Source organism: Cyprinodon variegatus, unplaced genomic scaffold (genome assembly GCF_000732505.1).
Source record: "Cyprinodon variegatus isolate N-32 unplaced genomic scaffold, C_variegatus-1.0 Scaffold106, whole genome shotgun sequence".
Classification (NCBI taxonomy): domain Eukaryota; kingdom Metazoa; phylum Chordata; class Actinopteri; order Cyprinodontiformes; family Cyprinodontidae; genus Cyprinodon; species Cyprinodon variegatus.
Genome location: NW_015150559.1, coordinates 425,362 through 448,113, shown reverse-complemented (window position 1 = coordinate 448,113; position 22,752 = coordinate 425,362). Strand labels below are relative to the sequence as shown.

Genomic DNA, 22,752 nt, shown 5'->3' with positions numbered 1-22,752 from the left:
TCTTATTAGTGGATGCTTTGAAGCAGTGGCATTTTTGCTTGATTTTAGAGTTATTGATGATTGATTAGCCATTTAATGCATCTCTCAAAAGAAAATTGTGACAGATGTGTTAAAAGCACTTTGTCTAGTGGTTTTATTACAGCTAGCTGATTGGCAATGTGCAGCAAAACGTATGGCAGAGCTACAGTATACTGCCCCTACAGTATACTACAGAAAGCTGTAGTAAACTCCTTTCCCTCCGATAACATGCAGTATCATGCTCCTCTTCAGGATTTGAAAGTAGGAATGGTATACTAGAAGCATAACAACCTATTATAAAATAATAGACAAAGCCACTGAATAGTTTGAGAAAATATATTTGAAGACTGGGAGGCAACACAAAGTAACTGCTGTTCCGACCTGCTTCCCTTTAAAGGAACTGAAAATCATATTTTTACAAAATAATTATTCAAATGTGGTTGCCCCATTTACACTCTTTTTGGCAAATTTCAGTTATATAACTTTATCAACAACAACAAATTCAGGCAGTTAAGGTGTGGACTTAGTTATTTTTGAATATATTAAGATGTGGTCATGGATGATTCTAAATCAATGTTATGGCTTGATTAACTTAATGTTAATATATAGCTTAATTTTAAGTAAGCGCAGAGAGCAGAACTTGGAATGACATTATTGCCTGGACAGTTTATAGTGACCACATAAGGTCACACACATATAGTCCCTCATGGTACCAAAGCTAAAATAACTTACAAGAGCCACACAAGCAGGCACAGGCTGAATCAGAATACATCAAATTCACAAGGACTCTAGCCAAAGCAGATGTGTCAGCCGTTGCCATAATAAGTGCTGTCAGGACAGTGCAGTCAGTAAACAAAGGGGTAGAAAAAAGAGCCTGTATATTTCCTATCACAGTGTCTGTAGCAAAGGGACTTTGTGAGGTTCCTAACTGGTGTTAAGGAGCTGTAAGGAATCCCACCAGTCTTGCATGACATGAGCTATAAGCACAGACCACCTTAAATAAATAAGCAAAATAAAAAATTATTTCTTCATGTGTCCTCTGTGTGACACATGCAAATGAACACACCTTTATATGTTTGGGGTTTTTAAATGGAGAGCTTCAGTGGTTCTCTACGATTGTGTAACTTGCATTTTTGTAGTTCTTTTTTCGAAGGCTGATTTGACCACATCCTCCTTGAATTTTGCATAATGATGTACAGAAGGCTAGAGGCTTCCTAGAATTGGAACATTAGTCTGGGTTTCCTTTCATACCTACAATAGTTTTGGCTGCTGAAGCCATAAAATGTGAAGGAATTTCATGTACTTGAATTCAAACATAAAGCAGGTGGTATACAACCATAATAGGACTATCTACAACATGGAGACCCTCAATATATGTTATATATGATTGTGCCCAGAGTTGGGAATAAACAGCTGATATCACTTGCCTCCGTAAATCACTGAGCCATTAATGATGACTGAAGTTCCTCCTGCCTCATCCTCAACACTTCCTTGTTGTCAAGGAAACTTGCAGATTAAAGGAACCACCATCGTTTCCCCCCCTGACTCAGAGATGCAAGGCAAAATGATAAAATGATACCCTTATCCCCAGTTATAGTCTGGCAGCATCTTTTATTCAAACACACTACTGGGTCATTTGGTGTTTGTTAGCTTTTATTTTTTATTAAACAAAATCAACTCTTCCCATGTATTTTGAGGTGTGAAATGTCTTTTTTTCATGTATTCTCACAGTACAATCAGTTAATGTTGATCTGAAAGAAAACATTTTTAAACTTGGCACTTAGAAAACAACCACAAAGAATTATCACCTTTAATTGTTTGGAACAAAATTTACAAATCCATTCAAACAGTCATTTTTTAAAGTCTTTTAGGATTTTTTTTTAAACTCAACTGTGAAGAATATTCAAAATACACTTTTTAATGTTGCTTTTTATTTGTACTTACAAATATCTACAATAAAGTCTTAGTGTCTGTCATGTGTCGTCTCACTTACAATAAAAATCCTTTGTAGTGTTTATTTATATCTCCTCACTCTGTAGGCACTCCAATTAGTTCTGGACTCTTCTGTTTGAGCTTGAGTATTTGTGAACGTTTGCCATGCTCAAATAGATGTCCCGTGGCTGGGCTCTCTGGCCTCTGGGATTGGTCCTCCTGGCACTGGTTGGTAGGACAATGGCATGGGTGTCTTGACTGGGCTCTGTCGGAAAAGACCCCCATTGGGCGCCCTGTGCTTGCACCGGATAGAGGGCATTGTGGCACTGCTGAGTGGCAGGGGCAAGGTTCTGCCAGCGGCTGCTCCTAGTGTCCTCCCTGCCCCACGGCTCTCCTGAAGGAAGGTGGTCACAGACAGGGGCGAGGGCCCACGGTGTGATGGGTAGTCTCGAACAGACAAGGCCTCCAGAGACTGACTGGGCTGCATATTGCCAATGTCGAGGGCGGAGATCTCGATTGACTGACCTGGCAGCTGCTTGTGTGCTAGGTCCTCATCCAGGAGGCTGTTCAAACGCTGGTGGACCTGTTCCAGGTTCACCTCTTTGTCCTAAAGATGGATGAAAGGGAGGACAGTGCCAAAGTGTGGATAAAGAATAAAAGCCAGAAGAGAATTGTGGATAGAGGATATATTGGAATGGAGAGAGCATGGATGTTATTGAGGAGAAGGTTGATAAAAAAAAAAAAAGCCAAGTTGGGACAAAAATAAAGGTTAACGATGAAATGAAAATGCAGAATGAAGGAAGAGATTTGTTATAATAGTTCTCAGTTCATCTTTACTCATGAATACAAACTCCATGCAATCTATTCTACTATCATGAGAACAGGTACTGCCCAAGCAACTTTGTTGAAAGATGCTGAAATGGTTTATTCCAGCTTCTTTCATATAGGTTTATATTTCTTTTAGTTTTAAAGCCAATCTCTTAAGTGTTCAATGGCAAATTTCAATGACTTCCACAAAAAATATTCCATCTAGAGTAGGGTTACATGTGTTGCTTTGTGCAAAAGAGATATTTTTTGTATAATTGGATGACAGAGACGAGACACAGACTGAATCATCTGGTCACAACACTGATTTCAATGCAACACACAAAGATGCAAAGATGATTGAATTTAAATAAGGACAAATTGAAGTTTGCCTCTTTGTAGGAGTGTGATTATCCAGCTTACAAGATGGGACATAATACTTGACTAATGAGAACTAGACAAGAGTTTATCAATACTAAGATTCTCATTCATTGGAAAATAAGCCAAAGATAGATGTTTTAGACAGATTTCCCAATAGGTATTCTCATTCTTCATTTTGGCTTTTTCCCTGTTTGATGCACCCATTTAAGTCAGACAAAACATGACAGCCAGATATAGGATAGACAATGAGGTGAAATAATGGATGATGTGCCCTCCTGCCCTGCCCTACTGCCGGGTAACAAGCAATGCTGACAATGTTGCCTTTTAGTTTAAGTTACGGAGAGCCTATAGAGGCTTAGAAGGGATCTTCCTTATCTGTTTTTTACTTGTTTTCTTAAGCCACAGAAAGAACAGGTAAAAAGACAAGGAAGAAAAATGAATCAAATGTGTCTGCTTGCTCTCTTCCTGTCATGACAGATGCCAAAACCTAAAACTCTTTATCTCCATCTCCACTTGACCCCAAGATCATTTAGTAAAAACCATTGGTTTAAATTCAATACCTTATCTTTGTTTGTAATGACTTTTTACTATGTTGAGAAAACCTAAATATAAAACGGTCATAATTCTGACTTGACTGGGAATCCTCATAATCAAAGTGTATTTTAGTTGTATTTAGTTTGGATAATTGAATTAATTAGTTATGTGACAAAGACAGTCAGGGGTAAAGATTATAAAATAAAATTCTATAACTAGCATATAGATAAACGGAATAACTAGCCAACTTAAAGCAGATCAAACCCTTGAAAAATTTGAGCTATGCCTGCGTTTTTCTAATCCTAAATCAAGAATCTCTAACAGCCATTCCAATGCTATTTTTGATGCTTTTGATCCTTTTCAACTGATCAGTAACATTCTTAAAAGCATTTTCCATAATGTTAAACCATTTGGAATGTTCTTTTTCATTTTTATGGATATCCATTTTAAACAGCTTTCATTGTGCCTACACACAATAAAAAAATTTAATTTACACACCAAATTCTTTGAAAACAATATGCTCATTCTCTGCAGGCTTGAAACGTATGTTAAAAGAACACAGTCAGACTTTTTTTTTCTTTTTTACATTTTTCTGTTTAACGCCAATGTAGCATACATCAGTTAACTAAAATAATTTTGTTTTGTAACTCTAAACACACAAAAAAAAGTAAAAAGAAAACAACTAAAGGGCACGATAATGGTTTATGGTATAAAATATGTTTAAACCACTAAGTATTCAAAACCTGTTCTCATCTCACAAATAAATTAAAGCATTTGAGGGATAGGATTGGATAGGAGGGATTGGAATAAAAATTCCAACAGAGAAACTAAAATGTTAAACTAAACAGTAATGTTTTAAAAAAGAGTCAGTTTAAGTCTATTATTGCTTTGTGAAATAGGCATGGACTGGAAGCAAAAGAGTGAACTTTTGGTCTTTTGTTTTTGCCAGTTTAGTTTGGACCATTTTAATCTTAAACTTTTAGTTTGAGCTGATTTACTTCTGGAAACAACAGGTAATATGTCACAATAAACAATAGAAAAAAAGCATCTTCCTTGGCTGCAAAAGGCACAAGTGTATGTTGTAAGTCCTGGCCAGGGGATACCAACATAACCATGTCATCTGCAAAACAGATAGTTGATATCCATTAGTATCACAACAAAACCCCTCTGCTCCTTGACTGTGCTTAGACATCCCTACCATGAAAAATATGAATAGAACTGTGACAGAGGGCAGCCCTGCCAAAGCACAGCATGTACCGGGAACAAGTTGGTTTATGGCCTGCACTTATATTGTGCCTTTTCAAGTCAGGGGACTCCAAAGTGCTTTACACTACATTCAGTCATTCAGCCTTTCACACTTAAATTCACACACTGATGGTGGCAAGTACATTGTAGACAGCTGCCCTGGTGCAAAACTGACAAAAGCCACCATGCCCTCTTATTACCATAAGGGAGAAGTGGCTTGCCCAAAAACAAAATGACTGAGATGGATGGCGCTGGGTTTAGACCTGGCAATCCTCCAGTTGCAAATCAAACTCCTGCATTCTATGCCACTGTCGCCCAAAGTTAGACTTAATGCCAGCATTGAAAATAATACTACTGCTTTACTTGTACAGTGATCTGATGGGCGATACTCCAGGAGCATCTCCTCCAGGCAACATAAGGCACAAGGCTCAATGCCTTCTCTATGTCAACATATGTGAACCAAGCTGGACTGGTCCAGTGTTCGGTAGCTGCGACAAATACCACAATGCTCAACCTGAATCTGTTAGACTACGCATAGTCCCCCACACATATAAAATGTCAGTCTGCGTCATGCCATATTGATAGACAAGAGCATCACTTGGCAACCACAATAATTATCGCCACATTATTCCACACAAACAAAAATAAAATATATTGCCATTCTATTAAAACTCCAGTTTGCAAAAGCTAAATATAAAATTGTTGCTGTTGGGATCAACCTATTTAGGGAAGAGAAGGGAAAAGTATTGCTTCCCCAGCTATCGTATGACACAGTTAATTACTTAGAGAAGACTACCTACAGAGAGAAATAACATATAAACCTGAAATCCATGGACACATACAATCAATGTTTTAAAGACTCTGTAAATGACATCAGAATTCTTTCTGGGAATAACAAGGTTCAAGTGAATTTCAGAATGAGAAATTACATAAACATAAACCTCATAGCTTGAAGATACAGGCTAAAATATCAACACTCATAACCATGACATTTGATTACATTCTGACCTGTTCCAATGCAACATACAAATAAATAAAAAAGTAAAAAACATATTAATACACTTTGATACCCAAACCTGGTTAGCCATTACTTAAGCCATTCTGGAAACCAACAAGGCAGTTATCTACACAGATAACACAAATAGGTTATATCACATGGGAACTATGTATCGGCCAGACTCTCCTCTACAGCACAAGCATAGCCCCATCTGGAAAAGGTTGGATGTGTGATCCTCTGTACGTAGGTGGAACACATACTATGGTAAGTCTAATTGTTTTGAAGCCTTGCTTTGCAAGACTTGGTGGAAGAAGAGATGTGTCATCATGATCACCCCACAACATCCCTAGATAAACCTCATCTCCCACTGATGCCTAACACCGTAGAACTTTCCAACCACATCAGTGACTTCAGCTTGGGTGATAGGGAAGTTGAACTGAGAGTCCCCAGGCTCTCCTTCGACAAGGGAAAGTATTTTTATGGTTCACCAGAATCATCTAATATCATCCAATAGTCCTCCATTGATTCATCAAACTCCACAGCATCACTGACCTTTGGTGTTTGACATGACGTTGAAGAATATCCAAAGCATCAGGTATAGCAAACCTTAGGGTTACAGCTAGTTATGGGTGAAAATGTCCGGAAGGCTCCAACAAAGGAGTCAGAAGACTCTATTTAGTGTTGTCTTCTGACAATAGATCCAACCGGTTGGATTTATCATCAGCTCAGTACACCTCTCTATTTGGGTGTCCAAGACACAAATCAGAGTTCAGAAGACACATCTACAAAGTCATTCTGGAACCCCTTATCTCTGAACATGATAATCATTTTGGACAATCTGTGACTACTGAATGTTCAATAATTAAAACATCACTTATCTTAAGTGTGTCTGTTTTTGTGTTATTTTTTATCACTTGGTAATTGCCACAATAGTTTGTATTATTCCCATATCTCAATTCTTAATGTTTTGTTACAAATATAAAGTTTCTATGACAAAGTCAACGCTCAGCTCATATCTTTTCCCAGCCATTATTTTGCATTGGTTGTAGACAACATGTTTGCAGTTAAGGAGCAGACTGCAGACTCCAGATTCGACTACCCCCACTGCAGAATGATGCAGTCTTTTTATGACTATCAGGTAAAATCTGGCAAAACATTGTGCAGTGTCTACAGTTTTAGGCAGAAAGTTCTGCAGAGGCCCTGTTGTAAAACTTAATTTTTAATCAGGTGTGTAGAAACCAGGGGATGATCTAAATTATTAGAAACCCTGGCTCTTAAGAAAGGAAAGACCCCAAATAAGATGAATTCAAATCAGACAAACTTAAATGATATAAGAACTTAAAATTGAATATATCAGCTTCAAATTTAATAAAAAGTGCTTCACAGACTTGTACTACATAAGAATTGCAAATGTCATTGAATTCTGTTAGTTTCCTGTTTGATATAATATTGACTATTTGGGAAAATAATTTTTTTTTGTAAAAAAATAAATAAATATTGCTTTCTTTTGTAATTGTTTGAACTGGGATTTTTACCTAGATACTTTGCATTGACCAATTTAACACGAGAGCTAGATAATACCAGTACTAATATAATGATTAACACAAAAAACAAAACAAACAAAACACCACAGGCTGTGATGTCGACCTAAGCACTTAATATGTAAAACTTTTATGAGAACATCTTTGGAAATCATCTAGAACAAACTGATCTTTTTCTACTGTGAATTATTGCACAGTTTTTTGCTGCTTGCTCTTCTCTAGCCAATAAATAGACATTTTAGTTCTAAGGTTCAAGCCCACAGAGAAATGATGGCGACCAAAGAAATATGTAGGGTGGAAATATCCCAACATGCTTACAACATACTACTACTTGATTATAAATTGTGTCCTGATTTTTTACAGCCTTTGAACCGTAAACATATTACGCTGTTTTAAAGTAGGTGCACAGGGCGACATTAGGATAGGTGTTATCGGCTTTAACAAACTTTTTTGGGACCAAAGTTACACGGCTGTGGAGTTTGTGTTTGTCTGTTTTTTTAAAATGTGTTTTGGCCTTAAATGGGTGTTTTCATCTAGTATTGTTGAACTGTCACACCAAACAGGCTGGTGAAGGCTCACACTTTAGTTTAGGGATCCATGTCAAGCCTTAGTTGTCTGGACACCTCCTGCAGAGGGGCTGCCCAGTTCACAGCAGCAGAATAAAGGCAGAGCTCTAAAGCATTAAGACTTGAATGGATTAGCTAAAGAGAGCTATTGCACAACTGAAGCGCTTATCAGAGTACAATTTCAGTTGTGGAATTAGCAATACAATGTATACTTTTGTCTTCGCAGCTTCTCCCATATGAGGACCAGTAATCAATTTCGTAAAAACCAATAATTTCTGTATCAGCATTAGAGAAGCCTTAGAAGTCTGGACAGAGCACCCCGCCTCTTTCCCGACATGAGAAGAAATATGAAAACTGATGTCTGAACTATCACCAAAGGCACACCTATTATAACTGGGTGTACTGAAGCTCTACTAAATCGGGGCTTGCATCAGCGCCTGCTGGATCCATAAAGTAGAGTGTGGCAGTGGCATCCCTGGGCAGGACCGGGGGGCCAGGCGGTCTGGGTCTCGACCGGGGCCTTGGTGGGCCGGGGGTGGTGATCACCATGGCCCGGTTCTGGTTTAGCAGGGCTTGGCCAGATGAGTTGTCGGTTGTCACCTCTTTGGGCTGCTCTCTCCGGCAGTGGTTGCTGTTCCACCAGGTTTCCAGGGCGGCTACCAGGAGGGCAATTAGAAGCCCGGCGGCTAAGATGCAAAACACACCAGCAAAGCTGTGCAGACGCAGCGCCCGTCCTTCAGGCTGTGCGTCTGTGTGGCTCTGTAGATCACAGCGGCCTTTCTTTGGCCACCATTTTTGCTTCAGGATGTCTAGATCACCTTTCTCCTGAAGTTCCAAAATCCTGCAGTGGGGGAAAAACAATTTTTGGCTTATGTGAGTAATTTCATGTGAAGCACTGCAGGACAGTAGGCAATCAATACACTGTACAGAATCAAATGCAAGCTCAAAAAATTACAAAATAAAAAAAAGTTTTGTTCATTATTGTCCCCCAGTAAGGAAATTTAGATGGACGTATCATAGAAAATGATGGATAATTAATCTATATTTAAAAAAAAACAATGAAAGAAAGATCAGAACAATTACCACACCATTATAACATAACCATAATTAAAAACAACAGCTCATTGAATAAATCTAATAAGGAAAAATGCTGCACTGCTAATGTTATCCATTCACATTGACTGTAGGATCATTAAAAACCCATAGAGGGTAAAATGCTATTAAACAGTGCAGGTTTTAGTTTACAGCAATAGAGTGCAAGACATGATTGATTTTTAACAAAACTGAAAAGACCAGTGTTTAGAAATCGTTACAGGGAGAGAAAAAAAACTGCTGCCAGAAAAAAAAAAAAATACAAATTTAACACTTTAAATGCTACTAAAAGAAGATCAAATGGGGTGGTTAAAATGCAGGAGCACAGAGAGAAAAGAAGAAACAAATGTAGTATGATCATGAAGGAGTGAAACTAAAGCTGTGCTGTACCCCTGGAGTGCTTTAGTCGCTGTAACTTGGCAGCCTTTATAAAAGGTGTAATACTTTCCTACTTCTGTGCAATTTTTCCTTGCTCTAGCACTTAAAGATCTTAAAAATGTGAAGTGCATTATAAATGTAATAAATTATTAGTTCTCCTATAGATTTTTCAAAACTGCAGTTGGATATAATTACCAACAGCCAGAGTCACAGTTTTATACACTATGATAAATAATGCAAACACAGAAAGGGCCCCCTTTTAAGTTTGAAACACTTTGCTAGAAGTGGGGTATATAAGACACAACATTAAGCTTAAAAACCTGGATAAACGAACTAAAATTGCATCATTGGTGGACAAACTAGACAAACCAAAAATTGCCCTCAACATAAATGCAACACAGTCCACATTGACAGAGGTTCTGATGTCTGACAATAAGAGAAAAGTCGTGACACAAATAAGGTTTTACAGTTAAACTAAAAAGCTAAAGCTTCTTTTTGATGTCACAATGATACCACCTTATAGATTTCTTGTCTAAGACCTCACTGAACTGATTATAAAGACAAATCATGTGCTTTATTGTAGAGGTAGAAGCTCAAGACCATGCTGCAATTTGGAATGACAGATGGGAAAAGATCATAGCATGGATGTACAACAATGCTGCATTATACGGCAACTCCCTTCTAATAAAACAGACGCAGTTCAGAATAGAATTACCTTTTTGCATACAGTAATATGCTTGTTATTTGACCTTGGAATTTTAGGTTTTAAAAAACAGTAGCCAGATAATTTGCTTTGTTTATTGGTATAACCATTTCATTGTCAAAAAAATACAGAAAGGTGCTACCTGAACTGGTATGCCTTGAGATGTTAAAAAAAAAAATAATGATTGACAACATTTTTTAGTCAAATGCAATGATTCAAGTCACTTGGAGATGTAGACTAAGGCACTTGCTAAGCTTTGCACTGTAAGGCAGGTTTTTTTTCTGACACATAAATAACTGTGTCGCCAGCAAATAGCTGAAAGTTAAAACTCTGACAGCAGCCCGGCAGGTCATTTGTTTACATAAAAACTAGCTAAGGACCTAATACTGACCCTTAAGGCACCCTCATGTCATTAGGAAAGAGATCCGATTTAAGTGCACAAACCTTAACACATTGCTGTCTTTCTCCTAAATAGTACTAAATCTATGTACATCATGGAACTTTACACTTAAGTCCACTTAAAATAAAATAAAAAATTCATTATTAAAATTTGATATTATGATCTTAACAATCTAAGGTTTTACAGTATATTTAACATTTCTCTATCAGACAGTTAATGACATCCTAAATAAGAATGAAATGCTAAAAAGGTTAATTGCTGACAAAGTTGTTTTTTTAATGTCTGAAGCACCGTACTTGAGGTAAGAAGAAAGCTGATTGGACCAAAGTCCTCTTGTTTGTTTTGTTTTAAATCAATAGAGAGGCTGCAAAAGCAGAAGGTGGTAGCATTCTATGGTAAGTGATCATTTGTTGAGCCATATCACTTTTTGTTGATCCTCGAACTTTTATCAATTTCAAACTGAGCAACCTGTTTGGGAAGTTTAAAATCTGTAACCCCCCCAATTTTCCTCTACTGATGAAATTTACAGTATTGAGATAACGATTTAGTTTTAGAGTAGATCTTGTCACATGTAGACTGTCACAAAATATTTCCTTCTCAGGTCTTGTTCCTCCTTTGCTTTGTGGTTCACATTTTAGTTGTGTCTCTGCTTGGTTTCCTGAGTTCAGTTTGTGCTTTACCTTTTCGTTTTGTGTCTGGTTTTTCATCTTCCTGCTCTTGCTCTGTTTCTTTGTCTTTTGTGTTTTGGTTTTGCCGCATCTTCGTCATGGGTTGATTATTTTGCTCCTGTGTGTTGAGAACCCCTGTGTTCTACGTATGTGGTTGATGTCATTTTATTTGTAGTACCAGAACCCCTGTGTTAGAAAAATGTAAATGATATCATTTTATTTGTACTAAATTGCAGGCATTTGGCCTCCTATGAATGTAGTGTTGTTTTAACTTCAAACAGGGATAACAAATGTTTCTCAAAGGAAGGGAAATGTGCCTTATTCAGCTGTGCGGTTGCGGAGGACTGATAAACACCGGCAATAAACGTGCACCTCCGTTTTTGTATGAGTAAATGTTTGACCCCCCTGATGTCTCTTTGAGGTCAGATAATAAAGGCAGGGGACAGAGAGGTCCCGGCAGAGTTGACCACAGACATTCAGGGAGTCATTCTCTATCTGGTTCCACTCTCCTCTTCTGCAGAAAAGTAACTTGTGTTGGATATTTCTAGGACAATGAGGGGTTATTGTCATTAACCCTACTACCCTGCCTCTATGTGTATTAGGAGGAAGATGTCTCACACACTATACCCTAAAAATACAGGTTGAAAGGTGGTTGTAAAAAAACTTGGGCTTGAAAAACCTCATTTTAAGATTTTTTAACTCCGATTTTAAATTAAATATTTTCCTTTTTCCCAATGATGTTTTCTTGATGTTATGATATCCTTTTTTTAATTCCACAAAGATGTTTAAAGAGTCATACATAAGATACACTTCTTTTGCAGTGTTAAAAGGCATTTTAAGCAAGATTTTAATACCAAAATGACTAATTGAATGTTTTTCTGATCTTCTGCCACAATATGATTGGCCTGTGCAGTAATAAATGCTTCCAAGTGCTGATTAAGAAAACAGCCTGTACTCTACGATTAATTTACACTATATTTACTTTTTTTTAAATCATGATCTCAAGAAGAAAAGCAATCAAACATAATTGTAACTATTTCTTTAATTAAATGTTTCTATTTCACATTCAGTAAAAATATGTACCTCTAAGCTGCATTGCTGATGCAGTAAAATTGATATTTATACAGTGTGTGCATATGGTGAAGGGCTTTTTCTATTCATAGCTACAAACTGGATAAAACCAGGCTTGTGCTTTTGCACAAATTACATGATTTAGGCCATACACCTAGCCTTGGTACATCTGTAGTGAAACAAATTTGTGTGCAGTTTTTTTGTCTTTATTGCAAGCACTCTCATCCATGAGACGTCACAGCATTATATTGATCTGTCTCTCAATGCGGGCACATTCACAGCTCTTATTCCATTCAAGAAATCAGTGTGATCAATCTTTGTATCTAAGATCTTATATCACAGATTGGTAAAAACTGGTGCCCCATTTCTTTTTATTTTGAAGACCGGCCTAAAAGCATATTGTGAAAGATCAATGTTGTCTCTATAAAAAACAAATGTTTAAATGAATATCAGGATTCTACCAACACCATTCAATGACTAAAGATTGGGGCCATCTGTGGCTCAGGCATTAGAGTAGCTGCTTTTCTAAGAAAATGTTGCAGCTGTCTCTTTAATTTTATTAAAATCTCATGTCTTTAACACATGAGCTCTAACCTATTTTGTTAGCATATACTCTACTCTTTCAGACAATACACAAATCTCGCCAGGCATTTTTCATTTTCTAATATTCGTTTGATAATGAATAGATATTAAAGACTGTAAGATATACCCTTTTAAATCAAACCACTTTGTGAAACAGTTTCTTGTCTAAAGCTTTTTTTGTTACATTTTAATCTTGGTAATTGTTACTTACAATATCAGTCCAAGGATCCTAAGATTTAATATCTCACCAGATGTTTTGTTTTAGTGATTAAAGAAGAACACCTTTATTTTTATGAGCTGTATATTCAAATAAAATCAATGTCCACATTTATGGACAGACAAGCATTCATATCCAATGCATTTTGTTCTGGCATACAATCATTTAATCTCTGTGGATCTAGTGTCCACTTCAGTCAAAGGAAATTCTGTTAAAACTACAGATTTTTAAACTAAGCATTCTTGACTAATGATTGTTTTATTGCAAAATAAGGGTAATATTTATATTTCAGGTGATAGTAAAGTAGTCATAATTTCAAAAAACGTATAAATCTCCTTTTGATTAAAATAACCTCTGTAAAACTATCTACACATTAATTCCCTTTGGTCTATAATTTTTGTAACTGGATTTAAATTTAATTATACAAAATGTTTACCATACATACTTCTGAGAAAAGAGGTCTCTGTAAGGACTGCCGTGTTGCAGGGCCATGCCGTAGCCTCTGGTGCTAATACTGTTTCCTGCTATAGTCAGTGTGCAGTCGTCATCTGTCAGAGCAGCATACTCCACCACTGCCATGTCCCACAGAAATGCGTATGACTCTCGCTTCGCCTGTACATTGGAAACAGTTTCCACAACACCCACACAAAAACAGGAAAAATGGTAATTACATAAGATGTTTACAGGAAAGCAGTACAGACATATTGCTTCAACAAGCAATGCTTAGGGCTTTGTTTCACTAAATAGACAGCATAATTTAACTTTCCAAAATAAATTAGGGGCAGATTTCAGTCGTTTTAAAAATTGAAAGTTAAACAGTGTATTAAGTTCTAATGACTCGGGTAACATTTTTTTTTTTCTTCCAGATTCTAAGAAATTTGGGCATCAACAAGGTTGTTTAATCACTAACCCTTTATTGACATTTTCTATTTTTAAAGAAAATACAGTATTTTTTTTTTCATTAAAATCAATGTTTTCTGATATTGAGGCAAAGCACACAATTGTCTTGTCCGAGAAAAAAAAAACGGGGAAAAAATCTGACTACTAGTTTCATCAAGACACAAAAAATTGTCTTTATTTATCAACTACAAAGAAAATTCAGTAAACAATATTTTGCTCAAGTATATTGTAAAGCACACAACTGGATTCTCCAACAGTTAATCCTCTTAATTCCCATCCGCTATGCAAAAATTATGCTGTATTCCTGTCAATTTAAAGTCAAAATGCAAAAATGCAGGAATAATTATTGTGTTGTCAGCTTAACCAGAAGGCATTAAAGGTGAGTACAACTGTTTAAAAATCTGCAGTCTACTTTGGTTACATTTCAGAGAAAACACTACTTTCATTTGTTAACATGGTCTCAGAAGTTTTCAAATAATTAAGGACATATGCATTCTTTAATTGCCTGATTTTTCCATGTTAAAAACAATTTTAAATGTAGTGTTAATAGCAGACTATAACTTGGCTCATCACAATTTGAACAATAAAAACTTAACCAGTATTTACACACCTTTTTGATGCCCTCTGATGGACTTGAAACTGAGTTATCAAAGCCATTGTTCTTGTTGACGACCTTCCAGAGCTCAGCAAATGTGCTGTCCTGCTCCAAAGGGTTGGTGCCTTTGGCACGGAAATATTCATACACAGCTGAGTCCCGAACTGTCCCATAGGCAAGGTCCACTTGCTTGGAAAGATCCTGGAATGACCTTTTTTGGGAGAACAAAGAAAAGTTATTGAGCCACTCACACTTTTAGTGTAAGTTAAAAACATCCACCTTATTTCAATGCTAAAAAAAAAATAAATATTAAATTATTAAAATAGTTAATTATCTTGGGGTAAAAAGCTTAGATCACATTTAATAAATGAATCAATTTATTTCTAAAAAAAGAAAAGAAAAAAAAGTTATGGAGTCTAACAACACTGACTTAAAGGAGGGCATACACTGTTTGAGTTTTTGCCCTTTTCTGGCTGATTCTCCAGTGGTGTCTATGAGCCGATACACCTGAACCTTGTGCGCTGCACATGTGAAACGTGGGAATTCTTCTTCTTCTACTGTCTATGTTTGGGTTCCAGATTGATGACTTCGACTAGTGCCATCTCTAGATGCTGAGGTAGTTTTTGGATGTAGAGTGTGAGTAGTTAGATCGCATCAGAGCATCAGGCCTCACAATGTAAGAACATACATCGTGAGCTGTGAACTTTTAAACCTTGTGGTTTCATCTTACAATTTGAGCTGTAGCTGAGTACAAAGATTGAAAATATCGTACAGTGTACGCCCGCCCTAAATGAGGGACTAACAAAGAGACTCCTCCACACCAACTTAACTGTTTTTCAGAGGCTTGGTCAGAGCAGTCTCATTTTCAAACGGAGTCAGTTGAATTGAAAAAGCTTCCTGGATGGGAAGCGAAACATCTTCAAACTTGGAAACAAAGTCCAGTGGATTGTTTTTACTTTTTTGGATTGAACTGATTCAAAGCAGACCATAAAGCCATTTACCTATACACCTCTAGCCCTACTTTTAACTATTTGTTAACAATTTAAAATACATATGAGGTATTTTTAATCTGCACCATTTTCAGGTTTTTGTTTACTTTTATACACCCTAGCCCTGCCAGATTTATTCTACCTTTTCATTTTACTAAAATTTTTCTTTGGACTAGAATAATGAGTTCTTGGAGTTAACTAGCCACAGCCCATACTTGATTCTAAAAGATTAGGTTGATTTCAAACAGACTTCCACCTCCAACAGTTGAAGGTCATTACCAAAGAAGAATTTTCAAAATACCAGTCCAAACACGGAAAAAAAACTTGACTTGAAATGGTGACTTTTTTCCACTTAAAAAAAAAAAAAAAACTGTTATCGTGGCGATGGTGTTTGTTGTGCAGGTTAAGCACATGACTGGTTTACAGAGGCCCTCAATGCAGCTGTCATACGTTCGACTCACGGCTTAGTGACATTTGCCTTTGCCCCTCTCTCACCTCCCATTTCCTGTCTGCTTACTTTCAGAAATACAAAGAATAAAGGCCACTAGGGGCTAAAAATAATCTTTAAAAAAAGGAAAAGTAAACAGGGTATGATGCTATAAAGAAAATCAAAACAAAAAGATTAAAACGTACATTTTTGGAGGTACAAATTTGATCTTAATTCAGAAAATAATTCAGTTGAAATATAAAAATACATTTATTTATATATATGGGGTATGGTTAATTTTTGACTTCAGTCTATCTGAGGTTTTTCCTACAGAATGCAAATTGATAAAGTATCCTTATTTAAAAATCTGAAAATTTTTTTAAGTGCAAAACTGCCTTTTCATGAAACCATTTTAAAAAATTACATGTCAATTTAGAAATGTGAGATATTATTTCACTTACAGATTGGATTAAGTGAAGTCTGTACCTAGACATATATTTTACCATAAACTTCCTCCTTGGATATGCAGTCATCAATCTCACGTTATTTACTTACCTAAATTAGATCCAGTCTAGGTAGACTACTTGTTGCTTCTAAGCTAGATTGTCTTAAGTATTTCCAGCAATGATGAGTTAGGCAAATTAAAACATGACAAAGAGCTTTCAGTATAGGACTCTAAAATATTGACTTAAATGATCAGTGTCTGCTTATTAATTATTTGATGTGGTTTTGAACAGTTCAATGTCAGCTGACTCTTTTTATGAATACTTACCAATACTTTAGCAGTATGCCTAAAACAAGATACATAATTGGATGCAGCTCTTTTCCTTGCTTTCTCCATCTCTCTTAAAAGATAAACTGATGAATATTGTGTATGAATAGATTAATCATACAACTGACTGTAAACGTTAGGCTTGTCTTGCTGTTTACTTAAGTCTGTAGTGCCTTCTCTCATATAGCTATATTTTCACTGCTGATCATCACCTTAATATGACCTGACTCATTTTTAGAGAACGCATTCTTCTCAGAAAGTAAGCAACCTTGCAATTTTGCAACAAGCTCTGATGATAAGCATTATAAAATCTCTAGATCTGTTCAACTCAGCCTTTTCTTTTTGTGTGCATGAATTCTATTGGTCTGAGATATTGTGTGTATGGAGTGGTTAGGATATGTTTTGACTGATTTTGAATTATTCTTTAATTAAAAAACAAAACAAAGAAACACTATTTAAAGGCATTTGATCAAGGTGGAATGAGAAAGACAAATACCCCTTTTCTAACATCAGTAATTAAAACGATAAAAAAGCAATATAATAAAAAACAATCAAAACAAAATAATAAAAGTAAAAAGTTTGATGATTTGCAAAAAAACACAACAAGCTTTTAGTTTCAGTTTATATTTTTACACAAAACTGAGAGGTTCCTTAAACATCTAGAATATTCTGTGAATGTTGCTAATATTTAATAAAATGTTTGGGTTGTGTAGGGAATACACTGTTAGCCACAGGTAACTCGAACCCAGTTTATTATAAAAATAATACAATTGAGCAAAGTTGCAAAAAAAAAAAGAAAAGAAAAAAATATAGAACTAGGGTTTCTTGTATTTTTGGAGTTATAAATTAGGCTCACAGACCTTTAGCTAATAGACGATAATGAGAACAATTCCAGGTTTCAGTTAAGTGCTTTGGCCAAATTGACTCAAAGCAATAACTCAGTTGAACACTGTATTCCTTCTGGGCTTAACACTAAAGGTTTTATGGAGTTCTTTACTCATAAAATGTACTAATTGGAAAGAATTTTCCCCTCTGCACTGCTGCAATAGTTCTTATTCCTGACAACCTTTCCTTCTAATAACTCTCAAAGTCTTTAGGATTTTTTTTTACATTGTATCATTTCTATTGTTCTTGATGTACTTGGTTCTATTCTGTGCATTATATTTAAGATAAGTTGATGTTATTAAGAAAATATTTTAACCTCTGCTCCTGAAGTTAAAAGGTTGTTCTAAACTCATCTATAGAGAGGCTGATCTAGCAGACAGTGCTGTGTTTTAAATATTGTCTATTAAATTGAACAACTTTCAAAGACTAAGCAGCTAACACCTAACTAAGAGCCTTTTGAGTAAGTTCTGTTCTGATCAAGTGTAGCTGGCTTACTGTGTCGGGGAGCTGAATTATTAACAGGTAATATCAAGGCAAGTTTATTTTACAATTCAGTACATGGACAATTTAAAGTGATTTACATGAATAAGATAATAAAGTAGGAGGAAAATAACAGCAGAATAAAGGCAAATAAAAAAATAAAAAATAAAATCTCTTTCTTGTCCTACAATGGGGAAATACACTCTCTGCATTTAACCCATCCCCTTGGGGTGCAGGAGGCAACCATTGTGTGGCGCCTAGGGAGCAGTGTGGGTTAAAGGTCTTGCTTAGGGATCGAGAGTGAAGGCTGTGGGGATCGAACCTGGTACTTTCAACCTTCTCAGAGCACAGGTGCACTGCTCTAACCACTGGGCCAACACTCCCCTAAAACTGTTGGACTACAACTTTAAACTAATAATACCTCAGTTAGCAGTTTAACTTCCATAGTCAGAGGAAGCTCTAAACAAATGGGTTTTAAACTTTGACTTAAAAGAACTTAGGCTTTCAGCACATTTAAATTCTGGGAATTTGTTCTAGATAAGTTGAGCAAAGGGACTAAATGCTGCTTCCCCATGTTTGGTTGTAGTTCTGAGTGTACACTGTAGACTTGAACTGGAAGACCAGGGGGGTCTGGGAGGTTGATACACTGACAACAGATCTGTTATGTATTCAGCTGCTGATCCATTCAGTGATTTATAGACCAACAAAAGGATTTTAAAATCTATTCTCCTGAGCTAAAGCGAGTCTCTGTAAGGACCTCTGAACCGGGCTGATGTGCTCTACTTTCTTAGTTCTGTTGAGAACATGAGCAGCACAGTTTTGGATTAGTTGCAGCTGTTTGATGGACTTTTTAGGCAAACCTATGAAGACACTGTTGCAGTAATCAATTCTACAAAAGATAAAGTTTTACTAGATCCAGCTTGGATATTAGTCCTTTAATCCTGGAAATGCTCTCCAGCTAGTAAAAATCTGTCATAGTAACTACCTTTATGTGCCTCTGAAGGTTCAGGTCTGAGTCCATCATAACACTAAGATTCCGGCCATAATCAGTGGTTTCTAGCTGAAGTAGCTGAAAACGAGGATGTCTCCTCCTTTGGTCTGAAAATTACTTTGTTTTAATTCAGTTGGAGAAATTTATGGTGCATCCACATATTGTTCTGTTCTAAGCATTTAGCCAATCTTCTGATGGGTTCATAGTCATGTGATGGCATTGTGATATAATGCTGTGTGTCGTCTGCATAGTTCTGGTAACTGATCTGGTGGTTTGCTTTAATCTGAACTATGGGGAGCAAGTAGATGATGATTAGGAGGGGCCAAAGAATGGGGCCTTGAGAAACCTTGGATGTGATTTTTTTTTTTTCCTGGTCTCTGATTTAAAGATTCCTACTAACACATAAAAGTCCCTGTCCATCAGGTAGGATATAAACCAGTCCAGTGCTGTACCAGAAAGGCCAACCCAGGTTTCTAGATGCTCTAATACAATCGAGTGATCAACAGTATCAAACATTGCACTGTAGTTTGATACTGAGATCAAAATAAAATGTCATAATGCAAACCAAGCTTAAAACATCACCAAGATGTTCTCAATTTAATCATCCTCTGAACAAGATAGGAGTTAACTGCAATTTTTTTTTGGTTAATACCTAACATTTTTATTAAACCCCTTTCAGTTGGCCAAATGTGTGTACCAAAAATATCTTTAGCTTTATCTTTAATAGCTTTATCTTACATCTATGAAGATTCAGAAGATGTATGCAGAACTAAAGTGTGCAACTCCAAGTTCCCTTATGCAACTTTAAACGTAACTAACACCAAAACAAATAAGAATCTATGTGGTTGCACCTATTACTAAAGTCTGCAGTTCAAAAAATTCCTTAAAAAAAAGATTAACTGAACTATGAACCCAGTGGCAGACATGTGACCATAATTACATCTGTCATGCTAGCCTCCATTTTGATTGCCTCTCAAAAGATTTTCAAGCCAGGTAAGTGTTTCTATACACATTTACCAGGGTAATTTCACTTTTGCAGGGCTTTACTTTCCACAGGCATTGGTCCCTCCAGAGTGGCAGGACCTTTAAACTAGCCGATATAGCAATCAAAAATGGATGGCTGCTGTATCATCAAGATGCAATAAGCATTGGTGTGTAAAGTCACAAGAAGCTTGAGGAATTCAGGGTGAAAATTGCAGGTGCCCTGATCCACTCTGGAAAGAAGAAGAGGAGGTCTTACATGGAATGGAAGGAGAATGGGTACAGCCAGACCAGATGCATGCAAAGGCAACAACTCCAACACCCACAATTGATGTCTGTTATCATGTGATCCAGTGACCGAGTTTAAAACATCACAGCTCTCCATATCAAGTAAAGGTTCTGGCTGTGCAGTGAAGGAGAAAAACACAAATGTACTGCTTAAGGTGTGGTATTAATCTGTCACTAGAAAAAACTCACAAAACTGCTTTCAAGTTTTAAAATAAAAATAAACAGAGATCTACATAGATTGATGGGCAAATAATGCATCTAATTGATCTGGTACTGCCCATTAAAATGAGCAGGTTGCATGTTCTACAGGCAGCTTGAGATTGGCTGTAAAACAAAGGTGAGGTTTGGAGCCATAGAGATGTAGGTAAGAAGGATAATAATTAAAACAATAACGATTGTAATATCAATAATATTAATATTACTACAAATAACAACATCAGTAAAAGAAGATAATTCTTGTCCCGTATGTCTGAAATCGGATAATTGTATCTGCCTCACTGTTTCCTCTTGGATTGTCTTCTTAATTTTTTTGAAAACATACTGCTCACTGCATCCTCATTGGAAATGTCTCACTATGAAAGCAACTGTGAAATATGTTTTCCAAAAGAATGAGAAAGGCTCAATAGTGTGTGCAGAATTTCTCTACCGTTTGTCCTTTTGTTGATAATGATGGTGCAGAAAAAACAGCTGCCACCTTCAAAGGAAGATCGCATTCTGCTTGACCTTTATTTATGTCTTTGAAATGTTTCAAATGGAAGTTGTGAGAAAAAAAATATCCTTTAGATATCTTTTAGGACACAAAGCTAAAATAGAACCAAAACAATTTATACCATTTAAAATTCAAGACAGTTATGGAGAAATGTGTAAAAAAATATATATTTTTTACACATTTCTACTACTTTTTTTTTTTTTACAAGAACAACCTTTAGCAACAAACATTTTAATAAAAGAAAGGGATGGTAAAAAAAACAGAGATAATCTGGATTTGAAAATCTTACCTGTTTCAACAAAGATAAAAAAAAAAAATCTGCATTTCAGTACATGGTGTAGTATGGAGTAAACACTGTTGAATTAAAGCAATGTCAAAGCATAGGACCAGGTTAACAATAGGCTCAGACTGGCTTTCTTAAAAGATGATGGAAGGAAGGCGTTGAAGCATAGTTTACCTGTTTTTTTTCAATAATGTGGCCATGTGAGCTCATAGTAATTATTGTATAAATTATATTGTAATAATAGTATAAATTGATATATTTGCAGGCACATGAAATTGTGTATTAATAATTTTATATCTGCATAAATTAATGCATGTGGGTATGGAGGACCAATCGTGCCATAATTAAAAATACATACATAAATAAATGAATGACTTAATATAAAATAGCTTGAAAAAGTAGCTAAAAATATCAATTTGTGTGTCATTAAATGTGACAAAATAATAAAAATAAGACATTTCTTCATCAGTTGATCAATAGCTTCCAATAGCTTCACAACTATTGGCCAAGGCTAGCTCACCAGAAATGGTTAAGGAGCACGGGCGCGCATGCTTGGATTTTGCCTTCAGGCAAAGGTGTAGCGATGGGTAACTTGTGGAAAGCCCTAGCTAATGAACTCGGACAAGTTGCTGATTTGTCAGAAGAGCACAATTTCTAACGATCATGTCCTATATCGTCTCAACTGCTTAACTGAGAGAATAATAAAAATGTTAGAAACAATCAACATAGCAGATCTTGACCCAACAGTGTTGCAAAGTTTGGACGAGGTAGCTTGCCGCTTGTACTCTACCACGGTGGTTAGTTTTACGTTGGACATTCTATTTCTAGTATGGACTCATGATATAAGAAGGAATGTGGAAGGTGTTGGTGATAATGACTACATAAAAGTAGAGATGGCGGGCTTAAAAAAATGTGGCTTCTTCGTACCCCTTTTCCAACATATGTTCTGGATTAAAAATATAACTTTAATAAAATGTTTTTTGTTTTTGTTTTTCTTTACTATGCTTTCCACATCCCAATGATTTTAATCTTTTTCATTATAAGTTGCTAATTCCTATTGAATTATATTATGTTAAAACAAATACTGACTAAGGGAGAACTACTCAGGTCGGAACACTATATAAAAGGAAGAGGAAGAGGGACAAGGGTCAGCATCCCCCTCCTTGGACATGTTTTGCAAAACATTACCTATTGTCACTCGTGCAATATTCTCTCTCACTGTGCAATAACACATGCCGACTACTGTGTAGCCTGTTTAATTTTTTTTACTTATTTATAAGTTCAGTACAATTCTGTAGTACAAGTGCAATAACCCAAGTCAAC

At 36.2% G+C, this 22,752-nt stretch overlaps 1 protein-coding gene across 2 annotated transcripts in view; it reads right to left on the bottom strand.

The window, feature by feature from the left end:
• Nucleotides 1–1,684: 1,684 nt before the first annotated feature.
• The window catches only part of grid1 (glutamate receptor, ionotropic, delta 1), a 344,889-nt gene continuing 323,821 nt past the window's right edge, over nt 1,685–22,752 (bottom strand). Inside the window, exons 13-16 of one of the 2 annotated variants that reach the window (XM_015374599.1) lie at nt 14,640–14,835; nt 13,575–13,741; nt 8,619–8,859; nt 1,685–2,557 (exon numbers count right to left, since the gene is read on the bottom strand). In XM_015374599.1, coding sequence (XP_015230085.1) covers nt 2,120–2,557; nt 8,619–8,859; nt 13,575–13,741; nt 14,640–14,835 — 1,042 coding nt within the window. In that variant the 3' untranslated portion in view covers nt 1,685–2,119. Of the gene's footprint in view, nt 2,558–8,402; nt 8,860–13,574; nt 13,742–14,639; nt 14,836–22,752 lie in introns of both variants that reach the window. The other variant, XM_015374600.1, reaches the window with a different exon arrangement.